The 17406-nt window shown below is 37.9% G+C and overlaps 1 protein-coding gene across 1 annotated transcript; it reads left to right on the plus strand.

Annotated features, from left to right (window-relative positions):
* The first annotated feature begins 2108 nt into the window (after nt 1-2108).
* LOC110719916 (DEAD-box ATP-dependent RNA helicase 28-like) lies at nt 2109-14791 on the plus strand. The gene is made up of 11 exons (XM_021898899.1): nt 2109-2366; nt 2458-2640; nt 2758-2826; nt 3456-3562; nt 4942-5020; nt 5441-6346; nt 7042-7167; nt 11413-11622; nt 11767-12105; nt 12178-12277; nt 14655-14791. Exons 1-11 carry the CDS (start codon nt 2163-2165, stop codon nt 14789-14791), a joined length of 2460 nt encoding a protein of 819 aa, XP_021754591.1. The 5' UTR covers nt 2109-2162.
* Nucleotides 14792-17406: the final 2615 nt, after the last annotated feature.

Raw genomic sequence — 17406 nt, forward strand, 5'->3', positions numbered from 1 at the left:
AGCGGGTCACAATATGTAACTTCCAAAAAGAGGGCAGGGCCACACCTTAGTAGGGGTGCTTATGATGTGAGTCGAGTTCGAGTTTGGGGTAGCTCAACTCAACTCGTTAACATATCAAGCTGAGCTTTGACCAAGTCGAGATTTGACCAAATTTAACCGAGCCGATCTCGAGTAGTTTGCAATTTGATTCGTCTTAATAGAACCCTCTATTTTGTGTAACATTTCTTCCTTCTTTTTTATTTTGTCTTTTGAAAAAAATACATATGATCATATGACTACATAAATAATGTACATTTATTAATTATTATTATAAAAAAAAAATTTAAACAAATTTTCTTTTATTAAATATAATACCGTATAAAGAAATTCAAGTTTCCACGAGCTTTCAAGTCAACTCGACTCATCAATATTTCGAGTCAGTTTCAAGCTCTAATAGCTCGCAAGTTGTCTCGTCTCATAAAATCATAAGCAATTAAGCGCCCTGCACCCCTAGAACTTGGAAAAGTCAATAATAGAGAGTCGAAATTCCAAATTTGAAAAAATTATAAAAAAAAATCCCCCTTTTGGCGTATTCTACTGGAAAATTTGTCAGAAAAAACCTTTTAAATGCCTCATTTTGCAAGAAAAAACCTTTTAAACGGTTTTTTGTTTAAAAAAAACCACCACGATCATTTTTTTTGTTTAATGAAACCTCACCCCTCTTTTCCGGCATTGACTCCGACTTTCAGGCGTTGACTCAAGATTTTCCCTACTTGTAGCCACTATTGGGTATTTTTCCCTTTTTTTTCTTTTTTGGCTCCCTAATTTCCCCTTTATAAATATCCCCAAATCATTTCAACGAAAAATTAGGACAAATCATTTCAACGAAAAATTAGGGCAAATCTCCTCCAAATCATATGAATTGATAGGTAAATTAAGGTTCTTCAACAATTGTAGTGCTTAATTCACCATTGTAGCACTCACTCTAGCTCTCATGTGTCTTCTCTAATTCACTCTACCATTAACACTGACAAACACACCAAAACAAATAAAATTGCAGAAATTCAACAAATTAGGGCAACAATTGAACAATTTTAGTGAAGAAATTCAACAATTCAAGCAAGTTTGTGAGTTATATTTAAGCATCACAGTTCAAAATCACCAAATAACCAGCAACAATTAGGTTAATTGAGTTTATTTTTAGTCGAATTATTCTGATAAACCCTAATCATTTAAACGCGAATTCTGCAATTGAGTACGAATTTGAAGAACTTACCTGAGTTTGTACTTAACTACGCAATTAGAAAACCTTGTTTTGCATCCAAACGTCCCCTTTCTTCCTCCTTTAGCCATTGAAAACCAAACGAACCTGAATTTTTCAATTGTTTAAAAAAAGCACTAATTTTTTTTTTCTATTTCGAGTCAAGGATTGATGAATTTACACTTACCTCAGGTTGTGGTTGAAGACTTGAAGTATGAACGGCGCAGCAGAGGAGAGAGAGAGAAACCCAATTTGATGTGATGGTGTTGCAGAGCATTCATGGAAGAAAGGAGAGAGAGAATACATGGGAAAGACTTTGGTGGGAAAATAAGAGGGAAATATAAAGAGGGAGTGCAAATATAAAAACAATTGGGTGTAAGTAGGGAAAATCTTGAGTCAACGCCTGAAAGTTAGAGTCAATGCCGGAAAAGAAGGGTGAGGTTTCAGTAAACAAAAAAAGTGATCGTGGTGATTTTTTTAAACAAAGAATCGTTTAAAAGTAAAGGTGATCAAAATTAGCCCGGCCCGATTTTGGGCAGATAATTTTGGCCCGAAATCGGGTAGGGCCTGGCTCGGCTCGAAAATTTATTTTTTTTGGCGGGTTTGGGAATGCGTTTTTATGCATATTTAGTTGATTTTTTAGGCCTGGCTCGAAAAGCCCGCACGGCCCAACCATTTTGGGCGGATTTGGGCACAAAAATTCTGGCCCCAAGCTTGACCCGACCTAGCCCTGCCCGAGAAGTGGACATAATTTTTTAACTTCGGCCCGACCCGCCTAATGATCACTTCTATTTAAAAGGTTTTTTCTTTCAAAATAAGGCATTTAAAAAGTTTTATTTAACAAATTTTCCTATTCTACTTCTAAAACCCTAGAAAACTAACACAAAAACCCTCTTCAACGTTTGTTCACAGAGCTACTATAATGGGTTACGACATTCATTCCGGCGACGATAATGCCTCCGAATCTGCCTGGGACTTCGCCGCCTACTCCGAAGCCGTCGCTGAAGAACACGCCCGCCGTCACACCACCTCAGTCGACCAAAAAATCCACAAGCTTCGTCAACAGCGCGCCGTCTCTCTCCCTAACCCTAACGACTCCGACTCCGACTCCGAATCCAATAAACAAGTACTATTTCATTCTCCTTTTCTTCCTGTTTTGTATTTCAATTCAATTTCAGTTCAATTGTAAATTTGATAATGGTTGATAATTTTATTAGGAGGATTACAAGGCTGAGAAAGGAGATGATGATGAAAACGATGTTGTTGAAAGTGATAAACCTTTCTTTGCAGCTGCTGAAGGTGTTTCCTATCAAGCTAAATCGTTTTTGGAGCTTAATCTTTCGAGGCCGTTGCTTCGAGCTTGCGAAGCGTTAGGGTACTCTAAGCCTACACCAATCCAGGTTTTTTTAGGAGCAATTTTTTTTTTTTTTTTTTTTAAATGAATTTCTAGGATTTTACTATAATTATTAGCTCAAATGAATTTGTGATATGACTGAAAATGGAAGCATTGTTTGTAGGCTGCTTGTATACCATTGGCAATGGCCGGGCGTGATATTTGTGCGAGTGCAATAACCGGTTCTGGGAAGGTAAATCGTTGATTTATTTCATTGATTTAGGTTAATTGTTGAAAAGATTGGAATTCATGATTGCAGCTCCCTTTAGTGCTTGTTTGATTTGAATCTAGGTAAGGAAGTGGAATGGAAACGAATAATAAGAGGAAGGGGTAATGTTGTTAAGTGCTACCATTATTAGATGTTCGATATACCTAAAGAAAGGAAGGAAGTGCTACCATTATTAGATGTTCGATATACCTAAAGAGAGGAAGGAATTAATGGTTACCTTTGAGAAATAGGGTGTGTTATCCTACCTTTCATACCAAACACTTGGTAAATGGTTAATTGGTTCCACTTCCACCCCTTAGAAACACGATATCAAACAAGCTCTTAATTCTAAAATAAAAACTTTATAAAAAGGTTGGACTTTGTTTGTTATTGGATTTATCTTAGACTGACTTAATATAAAAGAAAAGAAAAAGAAGAATCTGATTGTAGCTAGCTGATTGCTGCTGTTTAAGGATGCTTTCTAGTACTGGAATCTGGTAATATTTGGAATTGTTCAAGGGTTGCTCTTGTGTGCATTATTCTTTTGTTGGGGGGAAATATGATGGGTTTGGATATAATTGTTATTTATATTTCTCTCTGTTCGGCTTCTGTAGACCGCAGCTTTTTCATTGCCAACCTTGGAGAGGTTGTTATACCGCCCAAAGCGTGTGCCGGCAATTAGGGTTCTTATTCTTACTCCTACAAGGGAGCTAGCTGTCCAGTAAGTTTCACTACTAACTCCATTTTTTTGGTCATCAAGAAGATTTTATTTCTGTAAACCTAATAACTTACATCAACAAACTACAAAACTGAGGAACTCTTTTCTTCCTTATTATATTGAATGTATATTTTCATAAGCATGTGTTTATATGCTTAATGAATTCAATTTAAAGGATATCAAATAGTCATGAATAACATGTCCTGATCTAACATTACAGATGACACATTGAACATTGCTGTAATCGTTGTGGTCAAGTGTAACTGTGTAAGATGAGGTTTGGTGCATGTTTATATAGGCATTAGAAACTAAAAGAGTGCTGCCTTGCTATTATTCTTTTCCTCCAGCATCTTTGATTTTATAAAAATCTGTTAAAGCGAAAACAAAGTATTGCCTGTGTGTGAAATTCAATCCTATTTGGAAAAAGGATTGTCAAAATGTTGAAGCATCTATGCATAATGTATACTTGTATAGTGATATACTATCCTTGTACAATTGTACCACAAACTTGTCCTAATTTTCATTTTTGTTGGTCTCGATTACCTTTACACTAATGTTTTCCCCTTAAAAAAGTTTTCAGTATTGTTTTCCTTGCCCACCATTTATAAAAAGTTTCCTGTACATATTCTTTACTTGATAAAATAAGATTAAAACTACCTTTACACTAATATTCATTTTTTCTATAATAAAAACAGTTTCAGTATTGGTCTCAATTACCTTTACACTAATATTCATTTTTTTTATAATAAAAACTCCACCATAATATCACTTCTAAATTTTTTTGCCTTAAAGAATTGGGAGAACGCCCAAAGGTTTTGTGGGGTGTAAGGAGCACAGGATATAGTGCTCGTTTTTGGTGGTATATTTTGTGAATAATGCACCAGAAAAGTATCATAAGAAATACTTCTTTGTCTCTGAGATCAGGATCCTTGTTGCTATGTTGCAATATCCTCAAACAAAGTTCCTTTCTCCTTGTTAAGTTAATAAAATTATATATATTCCCATTCATTAATTGGATTTGTAATCAATGGATTGAGTGAATCCCTGATTATCAAAATACTTAAAAGCAGACTGAAACAGAATACCTTTTTGTTATTTCTTCCATGGACTTGTGATTTAGTCCATCTTATAGAAAAAGCTTGTAGCTTCCAAAGAATTTTAACAATGTATGACATTTAAAGTCTTTGAGGGTTGTCTTCCACTTCTTCTTGCCTTTTACTTGCAGTAAACGAGTCCCTAAGATACTGGCCTTTGTGGAACATAATTTTGTGTATATCCTTTACATGTTTCTTTTTTGTCTTGATTCGTAATTGTAAACTTTCTCAAACATATAGTGTTCTTTTTTTTTTTTCTCACTCTAGTGCTCTGATGTGGCTTTTCAGGGTTCACAGTATGATAGAAAAACTTGCTCAATTTACAGATATAAGATGCTGCCTGATTGTTGGTGGGCTATCAAATAAGGTTATGATACTTTCTTATTGGCTCTTTTCTGTTTTGGTAAAATTAATCTATCATGTCTGTTGTTTGCCATTTTACATTTCAAAGTAGTTTGTCCCCTGATTGAGATTGGTTTGATGCAATGGTTTTACAATTTTAGTGGGTCCTTATCTGAAATGTGTGCAAGTGTGAATTTTACTATGAGCCTGCGACCCTTACATGCTTGTGCTGGTTGTTTACGCATGTGTGTGTTTCAGTCCTCTTGATATTTTAATGTGACTTCCTTTGTTCAAATGGAAATAACCATAATTTCACTAAATACTTCTACTACGGAAAACATTGAAAGTTTTTCATTGCTTCAACTATCTCCGGTTTTGGCTGTTATAGATGTCTTTCTTCTTTTCTATATCTGTCATAACTGAGTGACATTATAAATGAACTCAGGTGCAAGAGGCTGCATTAAGGTCGATGCCAGATGTCGTTGTGGCAACTCCAGGGCGTATGATTGACCATTTACGTAATTCAATGTCTGTGGATCTAGATGATCTTGCTGTCTTGATTCTTGATGAGGCTGATCGACTTTTGGAGCTTGGATTTAATGCTGAGATCCAGGAACTCGTCCGTATGTGTTCAAAACGGAGGCAGACAATGCTGTTTTCTGCCACAATGACTGAAGAGGTTGCAGAGCTTGTCAAACTATCCTTAAAGAAACCACTACGGTTGTCAGCTGATCCGTCTGCCCAACGACCAGCAGCTTTGACTGAGGAGGTTGTGAGAATAAGAAGAATTCGTGAAGCACATTATGAGGCAGTGCTTCTTGCATTATGCTCAAAAACATTCACATCCAAAGTAATCATTTTTAGTGGAACCAAGCTTGCTGCTCATAGGTTGAAGATCTTATTTGGATTAGCAGGCTTAAAAGCAGCCGAGTTTCATAGCCATCTTACACAAGCGCAGCGTCTTGATTCTCTTGAGCTTTTCAGAAAACAGGAAGTAGACTTCTTGATTGCAACAGATGTTGCTGCTCGAGGGCTTGACATAGCTGGGATTCGGACAGTTATTAATTATGCTTGTCCTCGTGATCTCACAACATATGTACACCGAGTGGGTCGTACAGCAAGAGCTGGTCGGGAAGGATACGCAGTCACATTTGTCACTGATAATGATCGCTCTCTACTAAAAGCCATTGCTAAAAAGGCTGGTTCTAGGTTAAAGAGCAGAATTGTTGCTGAAGATTCAATTAATAAGTGGGCGCAAACAATTGAGCAGATGGAAGATCAGGTTGCTACTATTCTTCAAGAAGAGAAAGAAGAAATGGCTTTGAGAAAAGCAGAGATGGAAGCAGCAAAGGTTTGTTTATGCTTTGTTTCTTTCTGCATGGCAACACTACTACCCCCTCACATCCATTTGATGTCAAATTGTTTGCAAATTGGAGTTTTTGGCTTGGTAATTATCAACCAGATCATGAATTTTGTAGTGATTGGAAAACACACTATATCAACTATCAGAAGTCCATAAAATCCATAATTAAATACTGTGTCTGAATGTGAATTAAATATAGAACTTCAGGAATGTAATAGCTTGATCTATCCATTGAAGCATTGTATGCAGTGTTAGTGTGGTTTGAATTTGCATAAAATTTTCTTGACTTTGATGATTTATTGTCCTAGCATCAACAATTGTGACTTTTTTTTATGGATTAACTTATGAAAAATTGCATCTTCATAAACTAATTAACTTTGAAGTTTTTGATAAGTTGTAAATTAATTGACATGCTTGGATTTAACATCCTAGAGGATTGCTATAAAAAAATATGGAAGATTTTGGTCTTCTCACGTTCTTTATGAAATTATGAACTTGCTTGAATATCATATCCTAAATCATTGCGAGGAGTTTGAGTATAAGTTTAACAGATTATCTTAAAGCTAACTAATTCCATTATGTTACTACTTGTTGGCCACTAATGTTCTGCATCTTATCTCAGAATCCAGATATATTGAACTTTCCATCATTGCTGACATGTACATTTACTTTCATTTTTTCAGGCTGAAAATATGATTGAGCACAGGGAAGAAATATTTTTCCGGTCTAAAAAGACGTGGTTTATGATTGCCATAGGATTTTGTTGGGGAGCCATTATTTGTAGTGAACTGAGATTCAAGATCTTGATTGTCTACCTTTGGATTATTTTGAGTATCTACCTTTGGATCATTTTGATTATCTAACTTTGAATCATTTTGATTATCTAACTTCGGATCATTATAAACTGGGGCCTTCTCTACATCCATACTTTTGAGATCAACATCCTTAGATCCCCAACTATCAAAGAGAGCTCTTGCTTTATCTTGAACTCTAGGGCTTTTATAGTTTAAAAGACTATAAACCCTTAAAATATATATATGACAGGTGTAACCAATCAGTCGGTATGTTATATCTTTACAAAATTCTCGTAAAGCTATATTCTCAGTTTCTCACCAAAGGGAGAAATATTCACTCCCAATGAACAAGGTCATTAACAGGAAAAAAATAGTACTACCTCCTTCCCAAAACATATCAAAATTTCTATGTTAGGCTTCCTCAAACCCAGACAATATGTATTTTCAATAATATCAAGCATATAAACCACTTTCCATATATTGCCTAAATGATTTCCGCAAAACCAAACACCGAAGCAAAAGCCAAGTCTTAAAATTTATTTTCCTAACTAGAAATTCTGGTCTAAGCACTGAAGCACTGTTTTTCGGGGCTCTTCAGAGTAGATCAAACTGAAAATCCAAGTTAAGACCGTGCAAGGTATATAGTTGACCTTCCATCAATATCCTAATAATGCATAGACACAATTAGCTTACATTTTTCATACAAGCTTACTTGACTCTCATTTATCATATCTTGACATTAATTATAACTATTCTACCATTTCTGCTCTTTGCATATCAGAAAATCAACAGAGATTAAAAGCATGTGTTCCAAATGCAGAGTCATCATCATACTGGTCCTATGCCAAACAACTACTCTCTCCGTCCCATAATATAGTTCCTATTTGTGGTTTTTCCAGTATTTAAGAAATAGGAAGAGAAAGTGGATGAAGGACATTGATAAAAGTGAAAAGTACAATTATAAACAAAAAGTTAAGAGAGAGAAAGTGGAAAAAATACATGATATGTGCAAAATTTAAGGGTAAGTTAGGAAGTACAGTGAATAATGTTAAAAAAGTGATGGTATAATAGTCTTTACATACTATCCAAAACTACATGAATATATGCAAAATTTAAGGATAAGTTAGGAAGTACAGTGAATAATGTTAAAAAAGTGATGGTATAATATTCTTTACATACTATCCAAAAATAAAAACAGGAACAATATTTTGGATCTCCAAAATAGAAAAGCAGAAACTATATTACGAGACAGAGGGAGTACTAAATTAAGACTTGACGTCTTAACCCCCATCCCCATAGAGGACTCAGAAGCCCATTTTTAACACAAGGCCCAGGAGTCTAGGAAACCACCATTTCAAGGGATGGATAATCCATCATGAAGCCATACTATACAATCCTCACCATCGCATACATTAATCCGAGGAGCTCTCTATATTGTACATATATGTAATTCGCTATCGACTTGAGCATCAAAAATTTCTACCAGGAAGCCACCTAATGTTTGTGTTATTTCTTTAGTTGAACATTATAACTAACAACTGAGGGTCATCAACTACAGTACAAAAACCTAGTTGGTTGCCACACAATCAGTCACACACTCGCACCGGAATCGTTTCCTTTTGAAACAAATAAAATATCGAGAGATAACAAAGGAATATTAAGTTGAAACACATAAACGACTTGTCAGAAATCACCAGTTAGGCTGGTCCGACCAAGGAAAAGAATCTCGTAAAAGGAGAGATTCGTGATGAATACCAATTAAGGGTATTAGCTTCAAAAAACAAATGCTTAGCCAAAAAAAGTAAGTCCTTTTCAGAAACTAAATCTTGAAAGGGGTATTGATATCCAGAACTCTATTTGAAACTAACACTAAACAGGAAAATACAGCAATTACAGCACATGTTACGAGAAGGCTTTAATAAATTCTTGTTTACTGTAACTTAAGGAAATACAGCTACATCGAAGACAACGAGGCACTGTAATTCCAATCACAAAAAGACCGGTAATTACAGTCACGAAAACATACCAAAGAAAACCTAGAGTAGAAATAATGCAAACCATAATCACCGTTACTGACTTACGAGGCAATCAAGAATACAGAAGCTATTCTACAAGGATGAGCGGCAAAGATCAGGAACTTAACATCTATACTCGCCATCAAATTAGTAATAAACGTTTCGAAATTTCCTCCTAACAATGAAGTTCCATAAACCAAAAGCTAAACTGCCATAATGGCTAGTCAAATGAACAGTGCCCAGACTGCCCACCAGAAGTATAGCGGAAATTTCAATATCCCAATTCAGAGCTACAGTACAAAGTGCGCAAAACATACCCAAATCAACTTCTAAATGATCAAATTGCGCAACATTCCACACCCAAATCACCAATAACAAGTTCAGCGCACCTTCAAAACCCAAAAATCAAATAAACGGTGATTGTATACTTTACAAAAACCCTAAATTCAAATTCCTCGTGTTGCTACAACAAAAACCTATCAATATATATTAAATAAAATAATCATACAATAACAACCCAGAAATTTATAACTCCATTAATACTACCCAGAAGCAAAAATAAATAAATTGCAACAAACATCGAACGTATAATTTATAAAAAAAATACAAAAATAAGAAATGTTTTAGTTGAAAACAATAGGACCTTCGGCTGGTCCTTTTCGGTGGGAGAAGACTGATCTCGGTCCAAGTGATGACCGGGCCGAGGATTTTCTGCACAGCAAACACACGTAAACTAGCCTCGGGGGTTGTGCTGAGGAAGACCCCTCGATGCTAAAGTCAGTACAATGTTTTGAGAGAGAAAGCTATGTAAGAGAATTTGTGCTTAAGGCCTGAATTGAATATCTTCTGAATGAGATAATTGAGGGCTTTTATACCTTGCTCAAATAGGTGAACTGGGCCGTGAAGTCAGATGGGCTTGCCATGCTGATTGGGCCTGGCTGACTTGGCATGCTTGAGAGAGTTGAACCTTACTTTTGGGCTTTGTAATTAAAGCATTTGGATTGGGCCAATTGGATTGAATTGGATCCAAACAACTTGCCCCCGGACCCGATTCGGAATCATAACGGGTCGGGTTTTGACTTGCAAAATGGAGGAAGTAAATGGTTTAATTAAAATTTGAATTTGGGTAGTTATTGAGGTAGTAACTGCCGTTTAGAGAGTAATTAGGGAAGATGAAAGGTTTAGTGGGTAATTAATTAGGGAAGGTGTTTAACGGTTGCATTTAAGTGGAGTTAGTGGGGCTTTTAGTGGTACTAACTTCAGGAATTCTCACTTTTGGAAAACCTATTTAAACCACTCATCCCACTCTCTCTCCTCATTTCTTGCAAACTCTTTCTTCCGTCCTTCGCTAATCAACCCTTGACAAACGCTTTCCTTTTTCCGAGTATTCTCTGCATTTCGGGACCTAAGTTCGTTGCTCCGAATTTATAGATCGGCGAATTTCGCTTCCGATAGAGGTAATTTTCTCCGAAACTTGTTCGGATTTCTTTGATTTTTTAAAGCATTCCCTTTTTCCCGATTTCTCGATTTTTCGCACAAAAATGGTTCAAAATCGAGGCAAGAGACCAGTAGTTGCTAAAGAGGAAGAGGAAACTCCTCAATTACTTCCTCGGCGCAATTGATCACTTGGGCCGATACCGCCTTTGAGCAACCGAATCCCACGTCCCGAGATGGAAACTAGGGCTTCTTCGGGTGAGGCTCCTATTGTTGCAGTGTCGTTGACGTCGGTGCCATTCCGAGGCTCGGAAGAAGCTAGCACTTTCGGCAGCGTTTCGGCAACTGGACCCCGGGAGTTGCCAGCTGGGGCCTCAGAGTGAGTTAACCCCCTCGAAGTTATGGGCTGATGACCACCGCTACGTATGATTAGTGGGTCAAAGGGAGTGTTCTCCATTGCCTGGCCGAACAAATAGAGTTTTCTACAGCATTATGGAAGAGGATGGATATTGGTGCCGAATGCCCACTGCTGAGGACAGGATTCATCGCTCCCCTCCTGGTTACATTGGGGTGTATACCAGGTAGCTGCAGTTCGGGCTTCGGTATCCTCTACACTCCTTCGTGGTTGAAGTGCTGAACGGGTAATTGCTGAAGACTTCAGTGAGCCTCAACCTTTCTCTCCTTTCTTCCTTTTTCCCATTGCCTTGCTCTTTTTTACTTAGCTTTTTCTTTGAATTTTGAAGGCTTTGGCTCGAAATTTTTTTTGATGATGCTCATACTGCTCTTTGCCCCACTGTCTTTTCTGCTGTAGTTTGCCAAAGAAGAAGAAGACAGAGGAGAGCCAACAAGGCAAACATCTTCTTCGGACGAGTCTTCCGCCGAAGAAATGGCAGGTCAAAGGAGAAGAAGAGCTATTATAAACCCTGGGCAGTTTCAAGCTGTCGAACCTGCTGCTAAGAGACCTCGGCTAGGTGAAGACCCGACCGAGGATGTTAAAGAGAAGACTCCTCCTCCTCCCGAGGTTCGGGATGAGGAAGTTCAGTAGAGGACTCCCCCAAATTTAAATTCCTCACCATCTCCTCGGCACATAGCCGAACCTTTTGTTGATGAGGTTCGGAAGGAGGCTGATGCACTGATCATCCAGCCCGAGGATGATGATGTGCAGATATTGGATGGGAGGCCCAAATATTTTAAGAAGGCCGAGGAAAGAGTTGAAGAAGCGAAGAACTTTGACGTTCCTTCAACTTCAGTTGGAAACTCCTTTAAGACCTTCCAGTCTTCTGAGATGGGGTTTGAGTCTGCCCCACTATCGGTTGTTCCAGATGCTGCTAGGAACGCTCTTCTTTCTCACCGAGCCTCAGCAATTGAGTACTTCGGTGACTTGTCTGGCTTGTCCGAATTGGAGAAGGTGAAGGTCTTGTCCCTTCGGGCTGCAGCTGGGGTGTCTAAGCCCCTTGTGAGGGTTCCAGACCCATTTGTTGAGAATCGGAAAATGTTGTTGCACGTAAACTTGCTCATGCTTAAAATTTTTTACTTAAGATTTTTTTTTTCACTTAATTTTTTTTAAACCTTGTAGGTCGTTCATAACCATTTTTTCGCTATGGGAATGAACATGGAGTTGAAGGGCAAGGCAGAAAAGGCCGAAGAATCTGAGTGCCGAGCTGAAGAGCCAAAAGGTAGAGGAAGAATCCGCTGCGTGCCGAGCTCAGATGGATGCCATGGCTACCAGCTTTTGCAACTTCTACCGGGAAATAGAGCAGTCCATCTTTCCTTAGATTAACGAAGGTCAGGCCTTGATACAGGAGTGTGGGGCTGTGAATATTCCTTGCGTCAAGACTCAAATCGAGCAAAAGATGCAGAAGGAATCTGAAGCTGGCCGAGGATTTTAATGAGAAGGCTGCTTTGGCCGAGACTGAAGCAAAGTAGAGGCAATCTGAGCTTGAGGCTGAGGTTCAGCAACTGAAGGATTGGCTGGCTGCAATACTACATTTTTTATCTAATACAATGGTACAAAATTAGCTAATACAACGGCTAATTTCATATCGTTGTATTAGACTAGGCTAATACAACGGTTTATACTAAAACAGGTCTAATACAACGGTTCATACTAACCGTTGTATTAGATAAACTCATCCGTTGTATTAGACGAGCTAATACAACGGATTGAGTAGTCTAATACAACGGAATGAGGCAACCGTTGTTTTAGACCTCAAACTTGGGCTTTTTTTTACTTAGGCATTTATTAAATCCCTCCCTCTCTCTCGACTCTATTCTCTCATTCTCTCTCAGTCTACTCTCTCTCTCTCTCGCCTCTCTCGCCACAGTACAACTCTCTCATTCTCTCTCAGTCTACCCTCTCTCTCATTCTCTCGTTCTCTCTCTCGCATTGCATTTCTAGAAGCTCTTTGCGTCCACTTCTCGTTCTCTCATTGTTTCTTGTCTATAAGGTATTTTCAGTTTTATTTATGGATTGTTTCTTGTTTTCGTTTTTCAGATCTGCTTTTTTTATTGTTTCTTGTTTTTCTTCGTTTTTCTGATCTTTTTTTCCTTTTTTTTTTTTCATTTTTCCGATCTACTTTTTTTTTGTTTTTCTGATCTTTTTTCGTTTTTGATCTTTTTTTCGTTTTTCTGATCTTTCTTCATTTTTCAGATCTATTTTTTTTTTCGTTTTTTCAAATCTACTTGTTTTTCGTTTTTCTGATCTTTTTTCAATTTTTTCAGATTTTTCAATTTTTCAGATTTTTCTATTATTCAGATTTTTCAATTTTTCAAGTTTTCGTTCGTTTTTCAGATCTTGTTTTTTTTTCGTTTTTCTGGTTTTTTTTTAGTTTCTAGATTTTTTTTCTTTTTTGGATTTTTTTGTTGGTTTTTTCGAATTCTTGATTTTTTTGGGTTTTTTTTTTTTGTATTTCTGGGTTTTTCTTTTAATTTTTCTAGTTTTTTTAATCTGGGTTTCATTCGTTTTCTTGTTTTCGTTTTGACTATTTTCATGTTTTCGTTTTTCTCATTTTCGTTTTTTGGTTTTTTCGAATTCTTGATCTGGTATGTTCGTTTTCATTTTTTGATTTCCAGATCTGCGTTTTTCGTTTTTCAATTTTTCAGATCTTCGTTTTTCAGATCTACTTTTTGTTTTTTTTTCAAATTTTCAGATCTTTTTTCAATTTTTTTCGTTTTTCGGTTTTCAAATTTTCAGATCTTTTTTCATATTTTCTTATCTTAGAAAATGTGATAGAGATACAATACCAAAATTAAGATGCAAACTAAGAAGACATTGATCAATTCTGGACTTGGACAATCTGGTCACTTATGAACAATATAATAATAATGATAATAATAATGATGATAATGATAATAATAATAATAACAATAATAATAATAATAATAATAATATTAATATTAATAATAATATTATTAATAAGAATAATAATAATAAAAAGAAAAAAAAGACCTAATACAACGGATAGAAAGACCTAATACAATGGATTGGGGAGCAATCCGTTGTATTAGGTTCAGGTATTCCAAAAAAAAAGGAACCTAATCCAACGGATTGAGCAATCCGTTGGATTAGGTAGATACCTAATCCAACGGATTTCTCAATCCGTTGGATTAGGTCCATTTTACCGTTGTATTAGACCTAATCCAACACTAGCAAATGTGACGGTTGCTAGCCGTTGTATTAGGTCTAATACAACGGTTTTTTAACACCTAATACAACGAAAAAATCCGTTGTATTAGGTCTAAAATGTAGTAGTGTGGAAGCCAAAGATACAGAACTTTCTAAGGCCAAGACCGATGAAGCTGGAAGTGCAGACTGATGAAGCTGCTAAGGCCCAGGCTAATCTTGAGGCTGCCCAAAAGCTGCTGCAAGTCAGAATCTATACCTAAGATCAATACGACGAGGGTTTTGATAATGGCTTTAAGGTAGCTCGGCGCCTGGCTTTTCATGCTGATCCAAGCATCAACTGGGATGCAGCTGAAGGGTGGTCAATGGATCCTAGCCACCCTAATTGCACATTGCCCACGATGTTGAGGTTGCTTTCCTCACTCGTCAAGCCGAGGCTGAGGCTCAGGCTGAGAGGGAAGCTGAAGAAGCCAAAAAGAAAGAACCTCATCCTGCTTCCTCTTCGGCTGGTGCTGGAAGTTCCAAGGGCCCAACTGCTCAACCTGATTCTGCTGATGCTGAAGCATAGGGATGCGGGCAGTCGTCTTCAGAGTCATGCGGATCCACTTGTGCTTAACTGCTAATTCTACCGCATCTGCTTTTGCCTTTCTTTTGCTTTCAGCTTGCCTTGAATTGTATAAACTTTTATTCTTGTTTACTTTGTACTTAGTTCAGCAGCTGTGTTTTCCGCTTGTGGGAGACTGCCGATTTAGGATGTTTCTTTGTACTTAACTTGAAACTCTTAGTTTGAATTTTATTGATGCTTTGATTTGCTCCTTTTTTTCCATTGCCTTGCACTCTTTACTTAGCTTCTCTTTGAACTTTTTCAAAAAAATTTCTAAGTGTTGAGCTTTGGCCTGCAAATATTTTCTAGCTGAGGACTTCTTGCCCTCCGAGAAAATTTGGAGTTGTAATTTTCAGGTTTCTAAAGTACTTGCTTCAACTTTTTCAGTTCAGCCGAGGCTTTTGCCTTGGCAAAATTTTTGTAACAATTCAGATTTTGAAGTTTTTGCTCTTTTTCTTTTCTCTTCTACTTTATTTTTGAAGGATATGATTTTCGTTGTTCTGAAGTCTTAGAATCCAAGAACGATATTTTCCTGATCCTTATAGTTCATCCGAGGGAATGACTATCCAAAAAATAATGCTAGGGAACTGATTCATCCAAAGTACATTGCCACTGGTGGGCGATACTTCGGGGAAGAAATCCTTGTTCCTGGAACTGATTCATTCGAAGTACTTTGCCTCTTGTGGGTGATACTTTAGGGGTGCAATCATTGTTCCTATTTTTAAGGCAATGTTTTGGATTCATCCACGGAGGAACTGATTCATCCGAAGTACAATGCCTCATTAGGCAATACTTCGGGGGTGAAATCATATATCCTCGGCTCGGCAGGTTTGACGGCTTACCGAAGTACAATGCTGCTGGTGAGCAATACTTCGAACAGCGCCGAAGGAAAACCTTGAATTTTTTCAAAAAAACATCGAAGACTGAAAAATAGAAACTTGCTAAATTTTAAAGAAATGGTGGCTCAAAGGCCTTTCATTAATCAGAAAGATGCACTTACATAGATTGTTCTGCTTTACACATGATATTTCTTAAGCACATCTGCGTTCTAGTGGTTTTTCAGCTCAGTTCCCCCCAACTGCCGAAGTGTATGTTCCAGGCTGAAGTACATCATAGATTTCATAGGGTCCCTCCCAAGTGGCTGAGAGTTTCCCATGAATGCGGCCTTTTTGCAACAGCTGCAGCATTCCAAAGGATAAGATCCCCAATTTGAGAAGTCTTACACAGACTCTTTCGGTTGTAAAATTTGTTGATTCTTTGCTTATATGCAGTCATTCTGTCTTGGGCCGAATCTCTAACCTCGTCTAGAAAGTCAAGGGATTCTTTCATGAGTTGCTCATTTTCTTTAGTCGAGAAGAGATTTACTCGTAGACTTTCTGTGCCAATTCCACTAGAAGAACGACTTCGATCCATACACCAATTCAAAAAGGTGAATGCCCGTTGCCTCTTTTTCAATCGTCCGAAGTGACCAGAGGGTTTTTGGAAGTTCCTCTATCCACTTAGACTATTGATCTTCAACTCTCTTCTTGAGAACGTTGAGGATTTGTTTATTCGCAGATTCAGCTTGACCATTACTCTGCGGATGACATAATGCGGATTATGCCAACTTGATGCCGAACTGATCAGTGTACCGCACTTAGCGGAAAATTATCAAACTGCCTCCCATGATCGAAGACAAAGACCTTCGGAATTCCGAAAGCGAGTGATAATGTTTTGCCAGATGAACTTCCTGACAGTTTGCTCTGTGATGTTCGAGGCTACTTCGGCCTCTATCCATTTACCGAAATAGTCAATGCCGACTATCAGCCATCTTTTTTGATAAAGAGCATCGGGAAACGACCCTAAGATATCGAGCCCCCATTGAGAAAATGGAAGCAGGTTCAGGATCGGTTGAAGATCTCGGGCTGGCTGATGGATGACTGGTGCGCATTTTTGACATTTTTGCATTTTCTTACCAGCTCCTTAGCATCTAGGATCATGGTGGGCCAATAATACCCAGCCCTCAATGCCTTGTGGGCTAAGGCTTTTCCCCCGATGTGGTTTCCGCAGATGCCGAGATGGATCTCCCGAAGGATGTAGTCAGGATTTGTTGGTCCCATGCATTTCAGTAGTGGGGCTGAGAAGAATTTTTTCAGCAGCTCTCCTCTGAAGAAGATGAACCTTTAGCTGATTCTCTTTAGTTTGGAGGTTAAGTTCCTGTCCTCGGGAATATTTCCCCGAAGCTTGTAAGCTAGGATGGGGTCCATCCGGCTCGGCTCATGTGCGACACAACATATCTCATGTGCTTTGTCCACACTTTTTCTCGGCGCACCTCCACATATACAGATCGGTTCAGCTCAATTAGAGTTGAACTTGCAAGTTTGGAGAGTTCGTCGGCTTGTGCATTCTAACCCCTTGGGATCAGCTGGACTTCAAGGGTTCTCAGCTTCGCAATAACTGTTTTGATCTTTACAAGGTAAGCTATCATTGAGCGCTCTTTGGCCTTATATTCACCTCGGATCTGTTTACGACGAGCTGAGAGTCTGTCTTTAAACAGACATGCTCGACTTCCGATGCTATGCACAATTCTAAGCCAGCAA

This window comes from Chenopodium quinoa, unplaced genomic scaffold, assembly GCF_001683475.1.
Source record: "Chenopodium quinoa cultivar QQ74 unplaced genomic scaffold, ASM168347v1, whole genome shotgun sequence".
NCBI lineage: Eukaryota > Viridiplantae > Streptophyta > Magnoliopsida > Caryophyllales > Amaranthaceae > Chenopodium > Chenopodium quinoa.